Consider the following 24,268-nt stretch of genomic DNA (forward strand, 5'->3'; position numbering starts at 1 on the left):
CTTCACACCTGTCAGAATGGCTATAATTGACAGATGTTGGCGAGGATGTGGAGAAAGAGGATCTCTTTTGCACTGCTGATGGGAATGCAAACTGTTGCAGCCACTCTGAAAAACAGTATGGAGATTCCTCAAAAAATTAAAAATAGAAGTACTCTGTGACTCAGCAATTGCACTACTAGGTATTTATCCAAGGGATATGGGTGTGCTGTTTTGAAGGGGCACATGCACCCCAATGTTTATAGCAGTACTATCAACAGTAGCCAAAGTATGGAAAGACCCCAAACATCCATCGACAGATAAGTAGATAAAGAAGATGTGGTATATATACAAACAATAGAGTATTACTCAGCAATCAAAAAGAATGAACTCTTGCCATTTGCAAATACATGGATGGAACTAGAGGGTATTATGCTAAGCGAAATTAGTCAAAAACAAATACCATATGACTTCACTCATATGAGAAATTTAAGATACAAAACAGATGAACATAGGGAAGGGAAGAAAAATAATATAAAAACAGGGAGAGGGACAAAGCATAAGAGACTTAAATATAGCGAACAAACAGTGGGTTGCTGGAGGAGCTGTGAGAGGGAGGATGGGCTAAATGGGTAAGGGGCATTAAGGAATCTACTCCTGAAATAATTTTTTGCCGATCTTCGCCTTACTTGAATGAAAGAACATTTTAGGAAGAATCAGTGTCTGAATAGCCAAATGATCAGAATTTATGAGCAATTTGAGAGCAGGTGTTCTCTTCTATTCATGATTTTGTTTCCAAACATAGTTTTGTACAATATCTCTCACATAATATGAACTCAATAAATGCTTCCTGACAAAAAGTAAAGAATAATGATTGGAAATTCTGAGGCCACTGGTGATCTTTCCTCTTTTTAAAGAGCTAGGATGATGAAAACCTGTCTGAAGTATGAACAATTTATATTGAAAGGTCAAGAAATGGAAGTAAATTTCGAGACAGCTTGTTCAGTGTCTGAAGAGAATTGGATGGATGACTGGAAGGGAAAGATGAAATCCAATTAATGTTTTCTTATTCTTTGCTTCTTAAATTACAGAGAATGTTCATGCTTGAATACTTGGAGACATAACTAAAATTTCAAATGAAATATAGGGCAGCTCTTTCTGAAGGCAAAAGACAGGTGGACAAATCTATGATTGGAGAGAAGGATGAGAGGAGGGAATAATGACAGACACTTGCTGAGTTGGATGCAAGGAAAATGGAGGTGCTTATGACAAATAACATTTGTCCTTGCCGTAAATAATGGAAGGCATGTTGAGAGGGGGTGTATGAGGAAGAAGAGGAAGGAGAGGTGGGAATTTAAAAATTTGAGGAAAATGTGTTTTTAATAGAGAGTCAAGACAATAAATAAAAATGGCAAAGTATAGAAAACAAATGCATATATCCATCTATTTGACCTACTTATGTTTAGAAGTCAGGTATCATCAGCACTGTTTTAATTGTTAAATCCAAACTTTCATCATCGCTAGAAACATGTCTTGTTTGCCTTTAAAGTTTTGGAAGAGAATAATGCATAGACAGGAATTGTGTATTATTAAATGTCAAAATGACCCAAAGGGAAATATATAAGTTCTAATTATGAATTATGAATTGTCTTTTTATTATTGATGCTCAACCTTATTAGTTCTAATATCTTATTAATTCCTTTTACTCTAAATGGTGGTATACGTTTCTATAAAAAGTGATTTAATTAAACTTCTCAATGTAATTCCTGACAATTTCCCTAATCCGTATGTATTATCTTAATTTTATTTTGCATCTTTGTGTTTTTTTTTGAGGTTTTCTTTTACCTCATTAAATGCCTAAGGCATGTGAAAAAAAATTCCTCTAAAATTCCTATCCCCAGAAATAAATATTAATCTATGTGATCTGAAAAAATAAGAGTGTCGTTGCAAAATGGGACCTAATAGACTCTCATCAGAAATAATGGCATAAAGTGAAGCAAGGAAAACTCAGGGTGGCTGTCAGGAAACTTTTAATGGCTTTGTAAAAATGATTGCGAGGCTGGTCAGGGACATCTTATGGGGACAGCATACAAATAGGAAATAATTCCCAGCAGAGCAGTTTATTTTACTGTTGAATAGTTCTGCAGAAAACAAAGGGGTGGAAATTGCTCCTGGTTCAGCAGTTGTTCCGCTAACAGTGATGTGTCGGGTCACTCACACTTCCTATTATTCTGGCAGATTTTCTTGGTAGCTTTTACACAACAGCAAAGAATTTGTAAACAATTTCCCAAATTCAGAGCCTTTCATCAATCTTAGATCCCACTTTCTTCCCACATCTTCATGCTTCTCAAGTACTTACTTTATATAGTGCTTGATTCTCACAAAATAGGTTCCTGTCAAAGATATTTAATATGCTTCTGAAGAAGCATGTTTGGCATAGAAAATAATGTTTCTATTCAAATTCATTTGATGAATGAAACTATAGTGGGCATGTGCTGAGGACAAATTTCTGCCTTCAGGTTTGTGATGCCCACTTAAGGGTGTCATGGACATGATTCAGGATGAACCCACTGGTAATCATTTTAGAATGACTGCGGTACATTCTATATAATGAAGTTAATTTCATACCTCCAGAACTACCAGAAGCATATATAGGATTTTTTTTTTTAGGTTATGTTCTGCAAGCCTGGAACAACCTGTATTGGTTTTGTTTGTTTGTTTTTACTTTTTATTTTATTTTTTAAAATCACTCTCATTATATATTCTTGGTGATTTGGCCATACCTGGAAACTTCTGGACTGAATCTTAAAGCTTCTGGACTGAATCTTAAAATCTTAAAAACTAGATCTTAAAATCTAGTGGAACTGCCAGATCCTCCCGCAATCAGATCTGAAGTTGTCTACAGAACAAAAACAGCAGACCACATATTGACCTTCTCGTTCCACAGTGCTATGTTTTTTACATTATTTTCTATATGTTATGCAGATAGAAAATCAACCTACTATGTGCTGCCTCAAAAGGATTATATTATTGTGGTATTCATTTTAATTACTAAATGTCACATGTGGTTTATTTCCTGTCAGTATTATCTTTAAATGAAAAGAAATGCTTAGTGGTGATCAGGAAAACCTTGTTAATTTTATTTCATGATTATTAAATACAAATGGCAAATGAAATGTATGATGAAAAAAATTCATTTGAATCAGGGAAGAAGGAGAGTATTCTAGTTTACCTTAAGAGTTACTAACTGGAGTATACAAATCAATAAATTAGACATCAGTAGTCAATGATCATACCAAAATCATAAAACAAATGAAATGCTATAAAGAGTGTTTATCATTACATCATTATCATTATATAAATAAATATCATTTCACATACATTTTGTGTATAGCTCAACAAATCTCTCTTCTTAGCAGTTTTCTAACTGTAGGTAAATTGAGAAAATTACAAACCAAAAAGACCAGTGAATAAAAGAAAAACCTTAAACAAAAATAATGAGCTAAATGACTTTTCTTCCATTTGTGATGTGTCTGCCAGCACTGATCACCAGGGCTTATGTATCCCTTCAACATGCGTTTATTGACAAAATTCAGGAAAGGAGGAAATAGAAGGCATTGTTAACCTCATTTATGGGCATTTAGCACAAGCTATATAATATTCAACCAGAAAGAAGTTGTAGGGTGAAGGGGCAGACAGAATAAAAAGGCTTGGGCAGATTAAAAGATTTTGTAAAATTTGACCTTGATACCAAATTGGAAAATAAAATATAAAATAAGCATTCTGAATACTTGTTATAATTTTTCTAAGACTCTGATTCTCCATGAATTAGAATTAGAAAACTTTCAATCATTTCCAGTGGATTTGGAGGCTTTTGAAAAGACCATAGAGATGCCATGGGGGTAGCCACAGATGCTGTGATGACCTCTAACTATACTTTGGTGTGGCATTTAATGTCTGGTAAAGAAGCTTAGGAGTGGGAGACTTGAGAGAAAACATTGAATTTATTATCTATATCTGAAGTTATTGAGTTATGAATTAGGTAGTAACAAATGAAAGGCCAATGTCCTATTAGAAATAAGTAATTAAGGGCTTGATGAAATTTATATTAGCGGGTTATTCACATTGATTTATTTATGCATTTAATGAGCTTAAATGTGCACTATGTATTGTTTTATTTGATTTAACAGACAACTTTATCTCTCTGTGTATGTATATATTTAACATTTGATGTTGAAAGTAGTAAAGCATCAAATATTAATTTCCTAATGTATCATACCCATGTTATAATTTAAAATATTCATTTTTCCACTATTTTCTAAATTATAGGATGAAGTATGTCCCAAAGCTGAAGGAGATGAAATTCAGAGGTGTGTGTGGGCCTCAGCTGTTAATGTCAAAGACAAGTTCATTTATGTTGCACAGCCAACTTTGGACAGAGTCCTTATCGTTGATGTGCAGTCCCAAAAAGTTGTTCAGGTATGCATGATCCCTGCTTTTTAAGGTGATCTTTAAAAAAAATGTCCTTTTATGTAATTCTTCACCAGGTAACTTGTACATTGCCATTTGATTGTCTTTGGTAACTTGTTTCATTAATTGGATAACTGGGAACTGTATGCATTTTCTGCAAAGTCTCCTCTCATTCTGCTGCTTGAACTTAATGAATTTAGAAAATAATTAATTTTTCTTATTTTCAGAAATTTGATTCCATAAACACATCATAATACTAACATGACTAGTTCCACAAAAATGAACCTAAGAATTGCTTATTCTGTTTAGAGCAAGAAGAATTCAAATCAGAGGCTAATTAAGGTATTCCTAGTTACTATTCCAGAAACACTATTATCTCTTTATTTTATTCTTAAAAAAAGCCAAAATAATAGTAGACTTTATTAGATGATAGTAGTGTAGTAGGTTTTAGTATAGTAGTAAAACAAGTCAATAGGTGCATAGGTCAATGACAGAGAAAAAAATCCCAATAAAAATTATCATGATCATGGTTACAAAAAAAACATTCTGGTTTGAGTCCCCAAACGTTTCATGCTCTGCTCCATCCAAAGTTGTTGACCCTAGGCAATCTGTTTGTATTCCACTGCACAACAGCAAATGGGTTGTACTGGATTTGCTTCTAGGTAGTTTGGTTCCAGTGACAGGGCCCTTGACTCATGATCTATTGCTTGACAGCTCAGAGGAAACAAACTTAAAACAGTTTTATTAGGTATATCTAATAATGGATTAATAATTATACATATCTCATAAAGTTATATTTAGAATTAACTCAACTGGGAAGCCTGGGTGGCTGGCTAATGTCATGATATCACAGTTTGTGAATTCAAGCCCAGCGTCGGGCTCTGTGCTGACAGCTCAGAGCCTGGGGCCTGCTTTGGATTCTGTTTCTCCCTCTCTCTCTGGCCCTCCCTGGTCGTGCTCTGACTTTCCGTCTCTCAGAAATAAACATTAAAAATAAAAAAATAAATAAAAGAATTAACTCAATTAATGCATATAAAGCATTTATAGCAGATCTTGGCATATAGAAGTGCTTTATACCTGTTCATTATCAAAGTTTCTGAGAGACACTGTAACCTAACCATTCCTTATATTTAAAGACTTTTTTTTGCATCGATATTGGTTTGAAATAGAATATTGAAGTAGCTATTAGTCCCTCTAATGATTCCTGACTAGAACCACAAAAAGTGGTAATAAGTCCAAAGTTAGGGCTTTTTGTTCTAAGAATCCTTAAGAGCTTCACATGACTTTATCTAATTACCCACCCACCCATCATCCATCCATCCATTCATGCTGTACATATTGATTGCCTACTATGAGATATTTTTGGTATTACAAGTAAAAGAATGAAAAGTGTTTCTATTGAAAAACTCTGGTTAAGGTTACAAATTTACAGTGGGCAATTAGTATAATGGTTTAATTTCTAATAAGATAATGACTGGTATAATCATGAGAAAAAGGAGGCATAACTGTTCTGGTAGAAAACCTATCTAAGGCCTCCAGAGTTACATGATTCTCATATATATAACCAATCAAATGGTTCAGTACCTATTATGAGAATATATATCTTTCTGTATATTTCACCGCTTATGCTTCTGTCTTTGAGACTGCTGGATTTTGAGCAGGTTCATTTTTTCTTGATTTCAGCTGTAACAGAGGCCATCAAATTATAGGCATTCAGTATGGGATTATTTACATTCTAAAGCTAGCAGGTTAATGGGGGCACCTGGGTGGCTCAGTCCGTTAAGTCTCCAGCCTCAGCTCAGGTCATGATCTCAAAGCTTGTGAGTTCGAGCCCCACATCGGGCTCTGTGCTGACAGCTTGGAGCCTGGAGCCTGCTTTGGATTCTGTATCTCCCTCTCTTTCTGTCCCTCCCCGGCTCACATTCTGTCTCTCTCAAATAAATAAATGTTAAAAAAATTAAAGCTAGCAGGTTAAAATTAGAAGTATGTTTCAGAAATAATCAAACTGGTCTTTAAATTCAGTCTTCCAACTATAAACCTACACTGACTAAATATGTATTACCTACTAGATCCTCAAAAGTGAGAAAAGCTAACATCACTTATCTTCATATAATCACTATCTTCAGACAGCAATGTAAAATTTTAAATTAATAGAAAATATTGATAATGAAATGTTAATGCAATGGTAAAAGTCACATAAATTATATTATTTTTCATAGTGCCTATAATTACAATGAAATATGAGAATGTAAAATATACTATATAATACTGAATTATTAAAAATAATATTATGATATATCATGATTGTGGAGATTTTTCAGACAAGATTCTAACATTTACGTTTTTATAGGTTAGAAAATTGGGCCCCATCCAAATGAGTCCTCCTTATGATCTTGTTACTAAAATAATAATACTTTATTACTCCTTTTGTTCATTATTCAGAGATAATCATTATGTGTATTTCTGCCACCATAAATAAGTATTGACTGATTTTGAATATGACATAAGTGGAAATATATAGTTCCATTATTTGTATCTGGTTACTTTGCTGTACATTATAATCATAAGATCATTTCATTAAACATAGCTGTAGTGTGATTCTTTTTTTGCTGTAGGGACATTGATTATAGTTAATTATCATTGTTTGTCGATTCTGCATTTGAAAGTTCACCAAATTCATTTAGAACCAAAAAATCAATGCTCATGGTGCTTTTGTGGTCATTCAGGGACATGCGCAGAGTGGTGAAAAATTTGTCACCCAACATATATATTTCTAGCAAAGATTGAACTTGAAGAGACTCTGCCTTCTTGTTTCAGCTTTTATACTGTAAACAAGTCTTCTTTCCATGGTCTATTTAGTACCATGTGTTTTGCATTTTTGTGGTTTTGTGGGCAATTTTCCACTTAAAATGACTCCTAAGCATAGTGTTGAAATGCCCGTGTAAAAAGGCTGTGATGTGCCCAATGGTAAGCTTCATTTAGCCATGAGTTGTAGTACACTTTGGCCATGAGTTCAATGTTAATTAATAAACAATATATATTAAGTAAAGTGTCTTTGAACAGAAACACACATGAAATAAATTTAAGTATTGATTAGTTGATGAAAACCTTTTGACCAGAGGCCCTTAGGAATTGAAGTATGTATTTCCCCTAGGAACAATGGGTTACTATTCAGAAATTCAGTGTTTATGGTAACTTTATAGAAACAATTACCAATAATAATGAAATCAAATGCATCTTAATATACCAGACATTATTTATCCATTAACAGTAGAAAACATAAATTACAGAAGGAGATTCCAGAAAGGAGGTAATATTTTTCAAAATGGGAGTGAAAAAAAGAAAAAAAAAAGAGGAAACAGTATTTAGGTCAAAATGAGTGATAATAACTGAGAATTTACTGTACTATAATAAAGAATATTATATATATGTGTGTACACATATACACTGTGTATTATTTTTATTTTATAATTTATAAAATAAAATATAGTAAGCCTTCAGATTTAGAAAGGACAATGAAATCTAAATGGAAAAAAAAATAAATATCAAAGAAGAATCTTAAAACAGCAGATGAATTACTATGAGAACAGCAGCAATTTTCTCAATAGCAATAATGGACACCAAATGAAAGAGAAACATTATTAAAGGGCTTAGTGGAAATAAAATATATTCTAATATTATAATATGATCAGGGAAAAATAATTTTGAAACCAGAGCATTATTTATTGTGTCAGAGACACAAAAACAGGTATTATCACCAAGATAAACTGAAATAGAACTGAAACTGAAACTGTTTGCTTCAGGAATAAGGAAAATTAACTGATCAGTAAGTTTGATATGATAGTGAGCAAGAAATTTGGTAAATATATGATATATTAAAATACTAACTTTCAGTAATAATTAGGATATCCTCTTAGTTTAAGATTGAAATGTTTAGGGGCACCTGGTTGGCTCAGTCGGTTAAGCGTCTGACTTCAGCTCAGGTCATGATCTCATGGTCTCTGAGTTTGAGCCCCAAGTCATCCAGCTCTGTGCTGACAACTCAGAGACTGCTTCGATTTCTGTGTCTCCCTCTCTGTCTGCCCCTCCCCCACTCACACTCTGTCTCTCAAAAATAAATTAAAACGTTAAGGAAAAAATTTTTTGAAAAAAAAGATTGAAATGTTTAAAAGAGTGAAAACACAAGACAAAAACAGTGATATGAGTGTTTAAGTACTGTACATAATACGTAAACAGGGAAAGGGATGATTTGTTTGCAATATTTTAAGATTTTTTGTGTTATTTTGGAATGGGAATAATAACTAATTATCCATACATATGTTAAGTATGCTTATTAATGTTACAAGAACTTATCTTTCAATATTGTGTCTGTCTATTAAAAAATAAAAGGCAATGAAAAACTTACAAATAAATACACTGGGAGAAAAAAGAAATAAGAAAGACAAATAATAAGGATGGAAAATCCCAAATAAATAGAAACAAGTTTAAACAAAATGATAGGATACAACTGAATACATTTATTTTTTGAGGAACTTTCATACTGTTTTCTACAGTGCACAAGAGTTCCTTTTTCTTTTTTCTTTTTTTTTTTTCAACGTTTATTTATTTTTGGGACGGAGAGAGACAAAGCATGAACGGGGGAGGGGCAGAGAGAGAGGCAGACACAGAATCGGAAACAGGCTCCAGGCTCCGAGCCATCAGCCCAGAGCCCGACGCGGGGCTCGAACTCACGGACTGCGAGATCGTGACCTGGCTGAAGTCGGACGCCCAACCGACTGCGCCACCCAGGCGCCCCAAGAGTTCCTTTTTCTCCCCATCCTCTTCAATACTCATTGTTTCTTGCTTTCTTGATTTTAGCCATTCTAAGGTGATATCTTAGAAAATATTATGTAGATTCCTCAAAAAATTAAAAAATAGAAATATCATATGATCCAATAATTCCACTATTGGTTATCTCCCCAGGAAATATGAAAACACTAACTCAAAAAGATATACTCCTATGTTTATTGCAGCATTTTTTACAATAACAAAGGCATGGAAGCAACCTAAGTGTCCATTGATAGGAATGGATAAGGTAAATGTGATACACAATGTAATATTACAAAGCCATAAGAAAGGATGATATCATGTCATTTGAGACAACATGGATGGACCTAGAGGGTATTATGCTAAGTGAAATAAGTCAGACTGTGAAAAACAAATATGTGTTCACTCATACGTGGAATCTAAAAAAAAAATAAACAAACAAAATGAAGAATCATACTATAAATATAGAGAATAGACTGATAATAGCCAGAGAGGTGGAGGGTGGAGGGTTGGGCAAAATACATGAAGGGGAGAGGGAGATACGGGCTTCCAGTTATAGAATGAGTGAGTCACAGGGATAAAACACAGAGCAGAAGGGATACAGTCAGTGATACTGGAATAGCAATGTAATGGGACTATATTTACAGTAGCTATATTTATAGTAAACATAGCATAATGTATAAACTTGTAAAATAACTAAGCTGAAACTTAGTGTAATAATGTGTGTCAGCTATACTCACGTATTAAAAAATAATAAAATAAATAGAAATTAAAAAAAATATGTTCACAATAACAATAACTGAGGATGGACTAATGTAACTCAATGAAAAACAAAAAAGAGACCTGTCAGCCTGAATAATGAAAGCCTAGCCATATGCACATTATGAGAGAAGAGATAAAAGAAAAATTGACTTGTAAGGACAGTGCAGATGATGCAGGAAGTATGCTAAAAAAAATCAAAAAAGCTCATATAGCTATGTTGGCATCAGATTTTAAAGGAACTTTAAGGCAACAAAGTATTAAGTTAAAGAAAGTTACTTGATAATGATAAAAGGTTTACTTCATTAAGAAAATATAAGACTAAAAACATACATGATTGCTTACAATTTTGTAAAGTGATTATTGCCACACTACTAGTAGAGATTGACATATGATCAAAGTGAGAAGAATTTGATAAATCTATACTTGACCAATCAACAAAATCAACACTATATGTGAATTGAACAATAGTATTACTATGATTGAACAGATGTATGTGTTGGGCTTTGCATCCAGCAATGATTAATATATACATCATCACTAAACATTTTATCATATCTTTGTCCATTAGGGCCATTACAACAGCATACAACAGACTGTGTAGATTATAAACAATAGAAGTTTATTTCTCACAGTTCTGAGTCTGGAAAGTCCAAGATTAAGGTGTCAGCATGGTTGTGATCTGGTGAGGATTTTCTTGCTGGTTCATAGTGCCATCTCACTGTGTCCTCGCATGGTAGAAGGGGCGAGGAATCTCTGTAGGATCTTTCTTTAAAAGCACTAATTCCATAATCTCCATGCTCATGACCTAATCACTCCCCAAAGGCCCACTTCCTGATACTATCATCTTTGAGAGTTAAGGTTTTAACATATGCATTCTGAGGGAGAAACAAACACTCAGACCATAGCATTTAGTGAAAATGACCACATGGTAGGCTACACATTAAGTCTCAAGAAATAGAAATGAAATTATTTCATACTGATTTTCTGACACAATGTTAAGCTATTAACAGTACCAAAGTAAATTTAAAATATTAATATCAATATCAAGTAATATTGATAACCATAAATAAATATGTTGAATCCAAGTAAGACTATGATTTGAGGTTATTTTTTTCCTTAATTAAAAAAATTAATAATAGCTAAAAATAAAACATTTAACCAGATAGTTTTAGAATTTAGCTAAAGAAAATCAGAATAATCTTTATGAAAGAAGGAAAATATAAAGACAAATATATACAGTAAAACCTTGGTTTGCGAGCATAATTTGTTCTGGAAACATGCTTGTAATCCAAAGCACTTGTATATCAAAGCGAATTTCAAGAACCATTGGCTCACTTGTGATCATGTGATTTTTGGTGTCATGTACTACTTGTATTGCAAGACATAATTAGCTTATAAAGTTAAAATTTATAAGAAATGTTTGCTAATCTTGCAGAACACTCACAGAACAAGTTACTGGCAACCCAAGCTTTTCCTGTATATATAAATGCACAAAGGAATTAATGTATAAAAGACAAAAATTGATTTATTAAAAAAAAGACTAAGTAAAAGTAAACTCTGGGAATTTTGGCAAAAAATAAGGACAAAAGTCACGATTAACACAATTAGAGTTGAATAAAAGAATATATAACCACAATCCTAGCAGAGAATAGAAGAAACTAAGAAAGTATTAAAGTAGTAAATTCTAAAAACAATGTGGGAAGGAACAAATTAAAGGGAAAATATGTTAGAAACATGTAACCCAAAAAAGAATAAAAAGGAATATTAATTTAAGGGCTTTAAAACAAAACAACACAAAATATTCTGTCCCAACTGGGTTTAGAGGTGAAAGTTGACTTGGTGGCTGGCTTCCTGTTTTATCTACTCTTCCTCCTCTGGGGATAGTCTCTGTATATTCTCATAATTTCTACTATCAAAGACAAATCTTAACCTTCTCTTGATGCATTTTGCCCCACACACCATTTATCAGCCTTATTGCCTCACTTTCTACAGCTGCCTTCTATTTGGAGAACAGTAGGTACCAAGAAAAACGTACCAGATATGTTCCTATTGTAGGAAAAAAATGTAAGAACTTAATATTTGGAGCAAAAAGGCTGAGGCAGTAGAGTGTCATGTGGTTTCCCACACAATTCTGGCAAGGTGTATGATGAAGTTGAATGTTGCCTTTCCATCAATAAAAAAAATGGTTTTGAATTATAGGGGCTACCGAATACCTCACTGGAAAGAAGGAGCATGAAGTAGCAAGTGTAATGATTTGGGTCATTCTGCAACAATCTGTTCTATAGAAATTTAGACATCATTGTAGTTTTAAAATGAAAATTTCCATACTGAGTACACTCAGTCTAGTATTCTTTCTGATAGAAATACTACTTACTGAAACCTAAGGTTGACTGGTTGACTGTAAATATCAACTTAAAATTTTAGATATATACATAAAAGATTGTTTTCCTTTTAAATATAGAAGTTAGAATCTTTTTTTTAATTTAATTTTATTTATTTTGAGAGAGAGAGCATAAGCTGGGGAGGGACAGGAAGGGGGAGAAGGAGAAAGAGAGAGAGAGAGAGAGAGAGAGAGAGAGAGAGAATTCCAATAGGCCCCTTACTGTCAGCACAGAGCCCGAGGTGGAGCTCTATCCCACAAAACATGAAATCATGACCTGAGAAAAATCAAGAGTCGGATGCTTGACTGAGCCACCCAGGGGCCCCAAAAGTTAGAATTTCCAATTTTTTAATTTGTCTAAGCTCTTTGTTTCAAAACCATGTATAAATTCAGCCTGTGAACTCTTTAGATAATGAGTTCCATATGTCTACTACCTGCTGGGTGAAAGAACACATCCTTATATTTGTCTTAACAATACCTTACAGTATGTAAATTTTAGTCTTCAAAAGTACATGCTTAAAGGTGAATTATAAATATCCTAGTGGTTCTATTTTTGTACTTGAAACACTTCATCTCTTAGAATTATAAATTCCCTCAAGGTTTTCCCAATTTGAAAACAACATGATAGATCTTACAGACTTCAATATTGAACCCTCTGTTTTATAAATTAATAACCCAAGTAGTTCAAGTTTTAAAACTACTTAAGGAAAAAAAAACATTTCTAGCTACTTGAAAGACTAAATTAAAAAAAAAACTTTATGACTTAAAGCTGTATTTATATCCAAATACAGGGCACACTCAAAGTCAACTGCAAAGCACAAAGTTAATTTTATAAAAAGTAAAGCATCCCTTTCTCATTCTGAGCACTTTTCTCAACTGAGCCTAGATTTGAAGTCAGTCTTTTTTGCATCCAAGTAAAGTTATACTTCCTGATTGAGTGCTGTAGCTGTTTATTTCTTTCTTTCAAACCTGAGTATATTATACAGCTAAGAATATTAATTATGACAGAAAGTTAGTTCATTTTCTCCCAAACATGATAAAAAATACCATAGAATTTTCCATAGTGTGGATATATAAATGAAACAGTGAATTCCCAAATCAATCTTAAAAAAAAGAAAAGAGAAGAAAAATAACACTACTCTTATTTAAGTTTAATCTTTCGAGCTTTCTTTTTCAATCTAATTAAAGTAGATCCCTAGTGTTTTACACTGACCTTATCTAAGAAATCATATTTCTGACTTTTACTTTTGCCTGAAAACACCTGCAAAAGACTGTGTGGATTGGTATTAAATGTGTATTTTAGGATTAAAAATCTAAACATTTTGAGCAGGTTTGTTACATTTTATTATTAAAATGACAAATATTTTCTTGACAACGTAAGATTTTATAAAATCCATGATAAAATATTATCATTGGAGTCTATTTGTTTTCAGTGGATGCAACAGTATCATTTGTATCAACAGCTTAAAAAGTAGAAGGTCACAATTTTTTAATGGAGTCTATAACGTTGGTGTTGCTTTAAACATCAAATGTGTTTTTATAAGAACACATGAAATTTTTATAAGAGTGGCATACAGGTGATATTTGGCTGTAAAAGAGATTGACTAGTAACCAACTGACCTCATTTTGTCTTCTGTGGAGCAAAATCAGGTTTTGCTTGGATGCAAAAGTGGCTTGTGACACCTCAGGAGTATTCTTAAGTGTCATCAGCAGTCTCCTCTAGCCATTAGCACATTATCTTGAGAATCGACATCATTAGTTTAAATTAGGTTCACTTAATTAGCCAGCTGCTACTCTCCTTGTCAGACTGATAAACAAGCTGTGCTTCACTGTTCCTGCATGTCAAGACTCAACCCCAAGTTTTGTGTATCTTCGTTGCTATTATCAGTATTTCACCCTTACAAAATAAGCCATCTTTATAGAAGTTGATGCAACTGGCCATGACCAGTATAGCAAGTATTTTAGTTTTTTAATGTTTATTTATTTTTGAGAGAGACAGCTAGACTCAGTGCGAGGAGGGGAGGGGCAGAGAGAGGGAGACACAGAGTCTGAAGCAGGCTCCAGGATCTGAGCTGTTAGCACAGAGCTCTTCGTGGGTCTTGAACTCATGAACCATGAGATCATGACCTGGGCTGAAGTCGGATGCTTAACTGACTGAGCCACCTAGATGCCCAATATAGCATGTATTTTAGATTTTTTATATTTGCCTCACCCCCTCAAGAAATACTGATAAATTTGTATAACGGTAGGTATGTTGGAATTATGAAGGAGTTAAGGTTTGTAGATTGACATAGAGAAAAAACAAAACAAAACCTTATAGTGTAAGTAAATTATATCCTTAAACAATGTTTAAAAATATTAAAGAAAAAAATTATCAATTTCTTTATAAAGGTACAAATAAAACCTTTTTATTATTACATTATATAGTATATTTTAAGAAAGTAATAGGATACTGGGGCGCCTGGGTGGCTCAGTTGGTTGAGCGTCCAACATCGGCTCAGGTCATGATTTCACGGCTTGTGGGTTCGAGCCCCGCATTGGGCTCTGTGCTGACAGCTCTAAGCCTGGAACCTGCTTCGGATTCTGTGTCTCCCTCTCTCTCTGCCCCTAACCCACTGGCATTCTGTCTCTGTCTCTCTCAAAAATAAATAAACATTATAAAAGAAACTAAAAAAAAAGAAAGTAATAGGGTAAGAAGTTAATTGAACATAATATAACACTCTGAAAATGGTACTTATATGGAAAATTAAGAAATATGGATTCTCAGACCTGAATACCTAGGTCACTACTATTAATTAGTTATGGTAACAATATATTGTAATTTTTAAGATATTTCTGAAAATGAAAATTTTTGGAAGTAGGATTATGGTTTAATTATCTGAATATCACCAGGCCAAGCAAAGGATACTGTGTGCAGAAAATCATAGTGTTTATTATATGGGAGAAAAATTTCCAATCTGCAGTATCAGAACCTTTAATTTAAACAAAGTCTTATGCAGGGCACCTGGGTGGCTCATCTGGTTATGTGTCTGACTTTGGCTCGGGTCATGATTTCTTGGTTCTTGGGTCTGAGCCCTCATCAGGCTATATGCTGACAGCTCAGAGCCTGGAGCATGCTTCAGATTCTGTGTCTCCCTCTCTCTCTGCCCCTCCCTTGCTCATGCTCTGCCTCTCCCTGTCTCTCAAAAATAAATAAACATTAAAAAAATTTTTAAACAAAGTCTTATGGAATCATTCAATAGATCTAAACTGCTTCCCTTTGTTCTATTATGGTCAGGATTTCAATGACCTGCTACAAATAAAAATCTCATTTCCATAGGCTTCTCCAGGCAAAGTTTGAAAGCAATTTTCCTAGTAAAATAATATCAGTAATTAAAACAAATTTATACAAAGTAATAAATGAGCATTCTATATAGGTTAGCTGTGAGGTGAAAGATGAATACATATACACTTTTTTTTTCCAATCACATATTCTTGAACATTTGTTATTCAACTTATATCATTTTTTTTTCTTGGTAAATGGTTAGTAGCTGCAGAAAAAAAAAAAAAAACCTATATACACCAATGGTCTCCAAAGTGGAGTGGGTGCAGCATAAAGGAATGAAAATGACAAATTGTGTGAAGGAGATACTAGGATGTCTTTTTATATTAAAAAAAATATTACATTTTATAAACATTTAATATACAGAACAATGTGGTAAGCTTGAATTCATCTGTATTTTGAATAGTGATGTAATGCACACTAAACATGACGGCATTTGGAGAGGAATGTGGGAGCTTTATAATAAGGAGGGATCAATAGTGGTACTTTAGTTCATTTTTATCTGTACAAAGGGGATAATGATACTGCATACCTCATCACAAAGACTGTTACGAAGATTAAAAGAAATTGTATTTGTAAAACATTTTTAAAAACCTTGTTTATAATAAGCATAGCACAGAGTATAATTGTCTTTCTTAAATAAAAAAATAATAATGATAGTAATAAGTTTTGGAATGTTCCTTAATTTTGCAATTTTGTTTCTCCAATTAAGTAGATTTAGAGGTCCATTAATTGTATGTTGAGTACTGCTATTTACAAGGTATTGTTCTAAGTGCATAGGTGATATTATTGACTTACACAAACACAAACAATCTGCTTTCTAGCAACCTAGAATCCATTGGACGAAAAAAGAAATGAAAGATGGGAATATTAAAATGTAAATTGCATAATGTATGCTGAGGTTGTAAGTCCTTTAGAAAAGGTAAAATGGTAGTGCAAGGCCACGTGGGATTGGGCAAGCTAAGGATGAGGGGATGTGCACAAAGTGAAGGCTGCTAACAGTATTAAGCAGGGTGGTCAGACTGGCTTCGCTGAGAAGGCGAGTTCTGAACAAAAGAGGTGTTGAGGAAGCAGACACTGGGCTATCTGTGGATAAGTTCAGGGGAAAAGTCCTCCAAAAGACAGACATGTGGAAAGCATGTTGGATGAATGGCAGGAGGCCAAGAGCACCTTGATTGGAGGAGTAGGTGAAGGAGTCAGAGAAAGAAGAGGGAAGTGGCAGGTCAGATAGGGCCTGGTAGTCATTCGAAGAACTTTTGGCTTTACTCTGAGGGAAAGGAAAAGACACTGTGGTGTTTAGAGCAGATTATTGTCAAGATCTGTCTAATGCTTACAAAACAAACAAACCAAAGCATCCTGACAAATCTTGAGAAAGTTGGTGAGTATAAAGTTAGATGTTAGGAACCATGTGATGAGGGTCAAGAGGATAGAGTCTCTGTTCTTGTCAGTAGCAGGGGAGATGCTGCAGAGATCAGTATTTTTTTTAATGTTTATTTATTTTTGAGACAGAGAGAGACAGAGCATGAACGGGGGAGGGTCAGAGAGAGAGGGAGACACAGAATCTGAAGCAGGCTCCAGGCTCTGAGCTGTCAGCACAGAGCCCGATGTGGGCCTCTAACTCACAGACCGTGAGATCATGACCTGAGCCGAAGTCAGACGCTTAACCAACGGAGCCACCCAGGCTCTCCTAGAGATCAGTATTTAAAAGGCAGATGGAATCCTGTTCCGGAGAATGAGAGGCCCAGGAGAGAGAGGGCAGAAAAGGATAACAGAAAATTTACAATCCTTTTCATAAAATGTGGAGAAACATTTAAACTATTTTATAACACCAAAGTTTACAGGTTTAATTATGGAAGAAAAAAATTAAGTACCAAATATAGTGTCTTTCTCTTTTATAAAGGCTAATGGTCTAAACTTACTCAACGTTTAAAGAAATTTCCAGAGTGTACAAGCAGGTATTTTGTGAAATACAATACAATACATGCAATTTAGTCCTTTCAAAAGTTGACAATATAAGTAAGAAAAATAACAATTTTTGGCTGAAAATTGGGTATGGCAAGATTAGCCTGAAGATGGTTGTTTGGAAATATTTCTGTCATTGTTACATGAATTTGTTACTGAAAACCATGTAAATGTTCCCTCTGTGAAATGTGTTATATCTGCACACTTGAAATGTTGTAAACATATTTTTATCTCCTAGAGTTAAACATTTTCCAAATAAAGTATGTCAGATGTACTTTTCTTCATTTTGATCCACATATCTTTTTTAGTTCTGGTGAGCTTTTATAACCAAATCCCAAAATAAATTGAAGAGAATTGAATACCAAAACTTTGAAATCCTGAAAGGCAAAATGTTCAAAAATTTGGGAGAGCATTGAGCAGATATTTTTCTAACTCTGAAGCTGTTTTGAAAATTGATTGATATTTTTCTCCTTCAAATATGTATAGCTTAATTTACTTGAAGGCAATTATTCATGGACTGCTTTTTGACGTCTCCTGAAACATATTCTCCTAGGTCTCTGTCTTCCCATATAAAATAGTCTCTGTCTTCCCATTTATAAAAATATTCATACTTAAAAGCTCAATCAAAGTATCACCTCATGCCCCTATCCTTCATCCTGCTTTTTACTCCTTCCCCTGAGCTTTCATGGCATTTGGTTCTTATTTTTATTTTTTGCCACATCTAGTTATTTTAAGTTCTTTCATCTTCTTGTCTACAAATTCTTTCAGGACAAAGACTGTGCTTATTTACTTTCTCTTCCAGGTCTCAGATTCTTCATTTGCTAAATAAGGGTACTATATCTCTAACTTTAAAATATTATGATGCTAATTGTCATGAAAATACCTCTAGTTCGGTTAGCTTTTCTGATAGTAGTAGTATTTCCATGGCATACCCTAAGTACTTTATATTTACTACCTTACCAAAATATTCAGAACAACCCTTTGAAGTAGGTGTGATTATTGTCTCCATTTTATCAGAGAGGAAACTGAAACCCAGAGAAGCTTAGTAACTTCCCAAGGTACTATTATTTTTCTAATTTAAGTGAGGAGGCTAAAACTTGCAGTTAGCTTCAGAATGCATGCTCATAAGCATGGGGTACTACTGCCTCTCACTGATTCTTGGCTTCGTTTGCACTGTCTATACAGATAATACTGCATGTATTGGGGTCTGTGGGTTTCCTTCCACCTTCCATAAAAGAAAAAAAACAAAAATAAAAACAAAAAACAAAACCAACCAACAAAAAAAAAACCCAAAGAATGTTTCCTATACATGAGGCATAAATAGAAGTGCACCATATCCACATACGCACTGTCAGGAATTAAACTATCAGTTAAGAAGGATGATCTTTCATGTGCAAGGAGGTTGCCACATTGGGGATAAACACAGACTATCAAATCTCAGCTCTTCTGATCACCTGCTAGATGACTACTGGTAAGACCGAGTCTCCATTTCTTATACTGTTTTATGTGGATATTAACATAACCCATGGACTGAACCTTATGAGAGCTGGCAAAATGGAAATTTTCATTTAAATTGTTCCTTAATATTTAAAGTTATCTAAACATCTTTGATCTTTGTTTAACTGTGTCTTAACAGTTGAAAAACAAAGAGCCTTTTCTTAATGTTGCTTTTGTTGTTGTATTGAACTATTTTATCTTTACATTGTAGATTATTCCATTTTAAGCTGCATGCAAAATAGGGTAACGTTATAATCACACATAGATCAAATTTTACAAATAATACAATATTACGATATGAAAAACAAAAGAATCTTATTGCTTTGTTATTAGCGTAATGATTAATGATGGCACTTTTGCTGTATATGCAATGAAATTGTCAATGAGGACATGAAGAATTTAAATGAAACATCTGGCATTCACTTGATTACAATGAACAAAATACCAGACTATTTCTTAAGTAAAAAAGCCATTTAATTATCCCAAATAACATCAAGTCTAGAGACAGTTATTCTAGGTTTGTGTAGCAACTCAAGGTTGTTACGGAGAATTCAGTCTCCTTTCATTTATCTCTTGCCAAATCCTCCAAGTGTTGCTTGGGTTTTCTTTCTTAAGCTTATTGTTTCATGGCCTCAAAATGACTTTGGAAATTAAGGTTTACTGTTCTCATATGAGAGCATCCAAAGCAGGAAGAAAGAGAAAGTGTGGCACAGTAGCATTCTCAAAAATCATTCATCACATTAATCTTTACCATGTATAAAGGGGAATATTCTATGTGACCACTCTAGCCTCTAGAGAGGCTGGGAATCTTCACACTTGTGAAAGGGACCCTAAATAAGTGTTGTTTTCTCCCCCTCAATATTACTGTAAACAATGACATCCATAGTAGCATAATGTTTGATTTTTTTTTTTAATGTTCCATATGAAAACTACAAACTACCTTAGTTTTTACATGTGTTTCCCATTGTAGATAAGCCTGTCTTGCTCTCTGGATTTTTTTGTGTATATGTGTTCTACCAATTAGCTACGCTTGCATTTTTAATCTTGTATTATTTCTTCTACTTGGTTTTGTGTAAAAGGGGAATAATAAAGATGGAATCCCTAAAAGAAAAAAAAAAAGGGGAAGTAGGCTTAAATCTCTGATGCTCACCAAGTGGGCTCCTTCCCTGAGAACATTGATGGCCACCTAATCCCAAAGCAACATAGTGGCTCTGTTAGTCAGGAAGAAAGTGACAAGGGCACTAATACAGAAATCTTTAAATAGGTGTTTTTAGAAATTAAATAATTACTGCAGTAATCCAAGAGTATTGAGAATTTTAAATAGATAAAATGCAGAACAAGGTTTTAGAAAATAGTTACTTTGGTAAGACTAAATTGCCAACATGTTAACTAAAGCATGAACCTTCACATGTTCAACCAACAGTAGTTTACCTTTAATCCACTGAGAAGAGGATTGCATTATGAACTAAAAATTGGGAAATTCTCTAGGGATATTGAACAGAGCTTTTGGAAGAAATGCTTTCTATATTGAATAAAGATAGTTTTATTGAATACAATTTGTTTAATGCTATATGATCAGAAAAAAAAATATGTAAGGAAACTACTACAGGAAATTACTTGAAAAAGGTGTTAGCTTGAAATATAAATAGCTTGAAATTAAGGTGAGTGAAATAACTTCCTGGCAGCAATTTGTTTTCTGGAAGTTTTGTTTTAAGTAATTGCTAAATATTATAAATATTAGCAGAAAAACACATTTACCACATCAATATGTTAAAATAATGCTTTTACTTCTTTCTGTAGTATTAGATTATTCATTAAGGAAACTAAATTAGGTAATCTGTCATTAGAGTTACAACCATATATCAGATTGCAGGCATTTTAGCATTATAGATGGCGAAATCCCATAACCAGCACTAGAATGAAAAAAAAAACAAAAACTAATAGTATAAACATAGTTCTTACGTGTGTTCAACAATTGAATAAAATACACATATTAATCATTTATATATCTTGAGTTTCTAAATAGCTTCTCTACGACACACAATTTGCATAGGTAATGAAGGAACTTAAGACTACATAAAAATATGGGCAAAAAATTATTCAAAAAATATGCTTGGGTAAAATATCATATTTCCAAATTAATCAAATGAAGGTTTAGAAAATTAGATAATTTGCAACATAAATTTTTAATCTGACATCTAAACTCTTGTGTTCTTTCATAATTTTTGGCATAGTTTTAAATGCATATTTCAGTCTGAAAACATTTTTTTCAACTCCTATTTATTACAGGCAGTAAGCACAGACCCTGTGCCAGTTAAATTACACTACGACAAATCACATGACCAGGTATGGGTGTTAAGCTGGGGTACCATGGAAAAGACTTCTCCAACATTGCAAGTAAGTACATTTCAGTATATTTGAGAAAACAATGATTTTTAAACCTTTAGATATATCACTGGATATTTATAACTATTTAGCAATGATATTCTTCCATCTGAGGACTGTACTTTAATCACATCTAGATCTGCATAGAAAAGGCAGGGGGAGATAATACAAGTACTTGTTTGGATTGGAAAATACTGTAGGTCATACTTATCAAAGGTTAGATTTATACACAAAAATAATAACCGATGATGACAAAACTGATGCCATTAGGAAGAAAAAAATCATAATTTACCTTTCAGCAATTACCTCCCTCCCTCCAATTTGCATGAGATTTCTTTTGTTTCCATCTCTCTTTCAAAACGTGGCATGGAGATAGAGACTAAGAGAGTTGGACAGTCTCAAGACACATCTCCAATTTTTCCAGAAAGATAGTGTGTTATTATCTGAGCACAGACTCGTTTCTAACTGGGGAATAAGTGGTAGAATCTTTGTGGAATTTGCTTACATTTTAAAGTTGTTTATACAGAACTTAGTAGAGAAAAAAATATATATTTTGACAATGTCTCTTTGGCACAGTCTTTCAATTTTTGGAGTTACAAGTTTAACAGAAAACTGAGAGGGAATGAGAAAGAACATTTGGCCCTGGAAATGTGTTTTTATCTATTTCTCAAACTGCCTTGATTATAGCACTGCTGTGAAGATTCCTCTTCTTATAAAGTCCTAAATCATTAACTTTGGCCAGTTTTCACTAAGTCTTACATGCAAATTTTTTTTGTTTTGTTGTTTTTTTTTTTTACTTTTTGTCAGTTGTCACTACCAATACTTTAAATGATTCTGAAGTATTTTTAGTTTTACAATATTTAACTTACAAGAGGCAAGTTTACTGAAATGATTTTAAAGGAACTATGAGAATGATGGTTCATTTTATATTTCACTAGAAATATGTGTCATAAGTAACATCTAACATGTAATAGTTATTCAGTTATTTGCTGTAGCAAATGAAATCACCCCAAAATTTGATGTGTTAAACAGAATTAAAGAATGACTTAATGGGGCACCTGGGTGGCTCAGTCGGTTAAGCACCCAACTCTGGCTCAGGTCATGATCTTGCAGTTTGTAGGTTTGAGCCTGCTTTGGATCCTGTGCCTCCCTCTCTCTGCCCCACACCTGCTCATGCTCTGTCTCTTTCTCTCACTCAGAGGGAAATAAACATAAAAAATAATAATAATGACTTATTACTCATAGTTCTGTGGTGCAGCAATCTGGGCAGTTTGTGGGCATGATTAAGAAACACTCAGATGGCTGCACTCATCTGATTACAGTAGCTGGATGGTTCAAAATAGTCTCACTCCCACGTTTGTTATGTGATAGTGGTGATTAGCTGGGTGGCTTGTGTCTCTAGCATGTGCCTGCTCATCCTTTAAACTGGCATCTGGCAACATGGTGGTTCCAGGTTATAAGACAGTGGAAATTGCAAGGCTAATTAAGATCTAGGTCTTAGAATTCACATAAAGTCACTTCTACTACAGCTTATTGATCAAAGCAAGGCATACTCCTTGCCTAGATTCAAGAACATGAAGTAACAAGGCCAATCTTTTGATGGAAAGACTACAGTGTTCATTGTGGACAACTGCTTGACTGATCTATGACAATATAGTAATATCGTCTAGTTATTTGATATTTTACTCTTAAATCTTGACAAGATAAAACAGGCCAATATATATTATTTTTTAAAAAACCATTCTTATGAATTATTTTAATTCTATTACCTTAAAAATAAAATAAACACAGCTTATAAAAGTTAATTTTTTCTTTTAAAGCAGTATATATTTTCTTTTTTTATTTATTTTTATACTTTCTTTAAAACTTATTTATTAATTTTGAGAGTGGGAGAGAAAGATAGTAAGTGGAGGAGGGCAGAGAGAAAGGGAGGACAGAGGATCCAAAGTGGGCTCTGTGCTAACAGCAGAGAGCTTGATGTGGGGCTCCAATTCATGAACCATGAGATCATGACCTGAGCCAAAGTCAGACACTTAACCAACTGAGCCACCCAGGCACCCTACAAGCTGTATATATTTTCATTCTACTATATTCTTTAGAACTGATTTCTTCCCCTCCCTATTGGTATTTGCTACTTGGATAGATTAATGTTGCAATCCTCAGTGTTGCAATCCTTCCATAAGGCACTTTAGGCAAACTCCTTTAATATCATACAGAAAGGGAGGAAAAGGCTTTATAAAGGTGTTAAGTAACTTCCCACACATTATCCAGCCGTTAAAAAATGGGTTCTTTTTCTCTGGATGTCTAATAAAAAATATGCTAGTAAGATTTAATGATTTTTTTTTAAGTACTTGCTGGATGGAGGGAAAGGTAAGTTCCACACCTGAAAATATAATACAATATGTAAGAATTCAGAAGTACTATTGAAATAGTACATACCATAAGATTTATTTGCATGAAGTAAAATTTACACACATGCACATATATCTATATAAATCTGTGATAGATTAGATTGATAGATAGACAGGCTGACAGGAAACACAGAGTCTCTGGATCATAGAACAGACCATTTCTTACTCAAGGAGCATATTCGTGTTAATTCTCCAACCCCATTCCCATGGTGTGATGCCATGAGAGATTAATATTACCCTGCCTCAGCACAGTTGCACTAACAAGAGAAGGACCCTGCAATTATGTGTCTCCAAGTT

General features: G+C 33.7%; 1 protein-coding gene across 6 annotated transcripts in view; it reads left to right on the plus strand.

The window, feature by feature from the left end:
- Positions 1–24,268, plus strand: part of FSTL5 (follistatin like 5) — a 1,137,298-nt gene that overhangs the window by 1,055,259 nt on the left and 57,771 nt on the right. For all 6 annotated transcript variants that reach the window (XM_047857444.1, XM_047857446.1, XM_047857448.1 and 3 more), the window contains 2 exons: positions 4,306–4,455; positions 21,465–21,572. In XM_047857444.1, coding sequence (XP_047713400.1) covers positions 4,306–4,455; positions 21,465–21,572 — 258 coding nt within the window. The remainder of the gene's footprint in view (positions 1–4,305; positions 4,456–21,464; positions 21,573–24,268) is intronic.

Source organism: Prionailurus viverrinus, chromosome B1 (genome assembly GCF_022837055.1).
Source record: "Prionailurus viverrinus isolate Anna chromosome B1, UM_Priviv_1.0, whole genome shotgun sequence".
In the NCBI taxonomy this organism is placed as follows: Eukaryota; Metazoa; Chordata; class Mammalia; order Carnivora; family Felidae; genus Prionailurus; species Prionailurus viverrinus.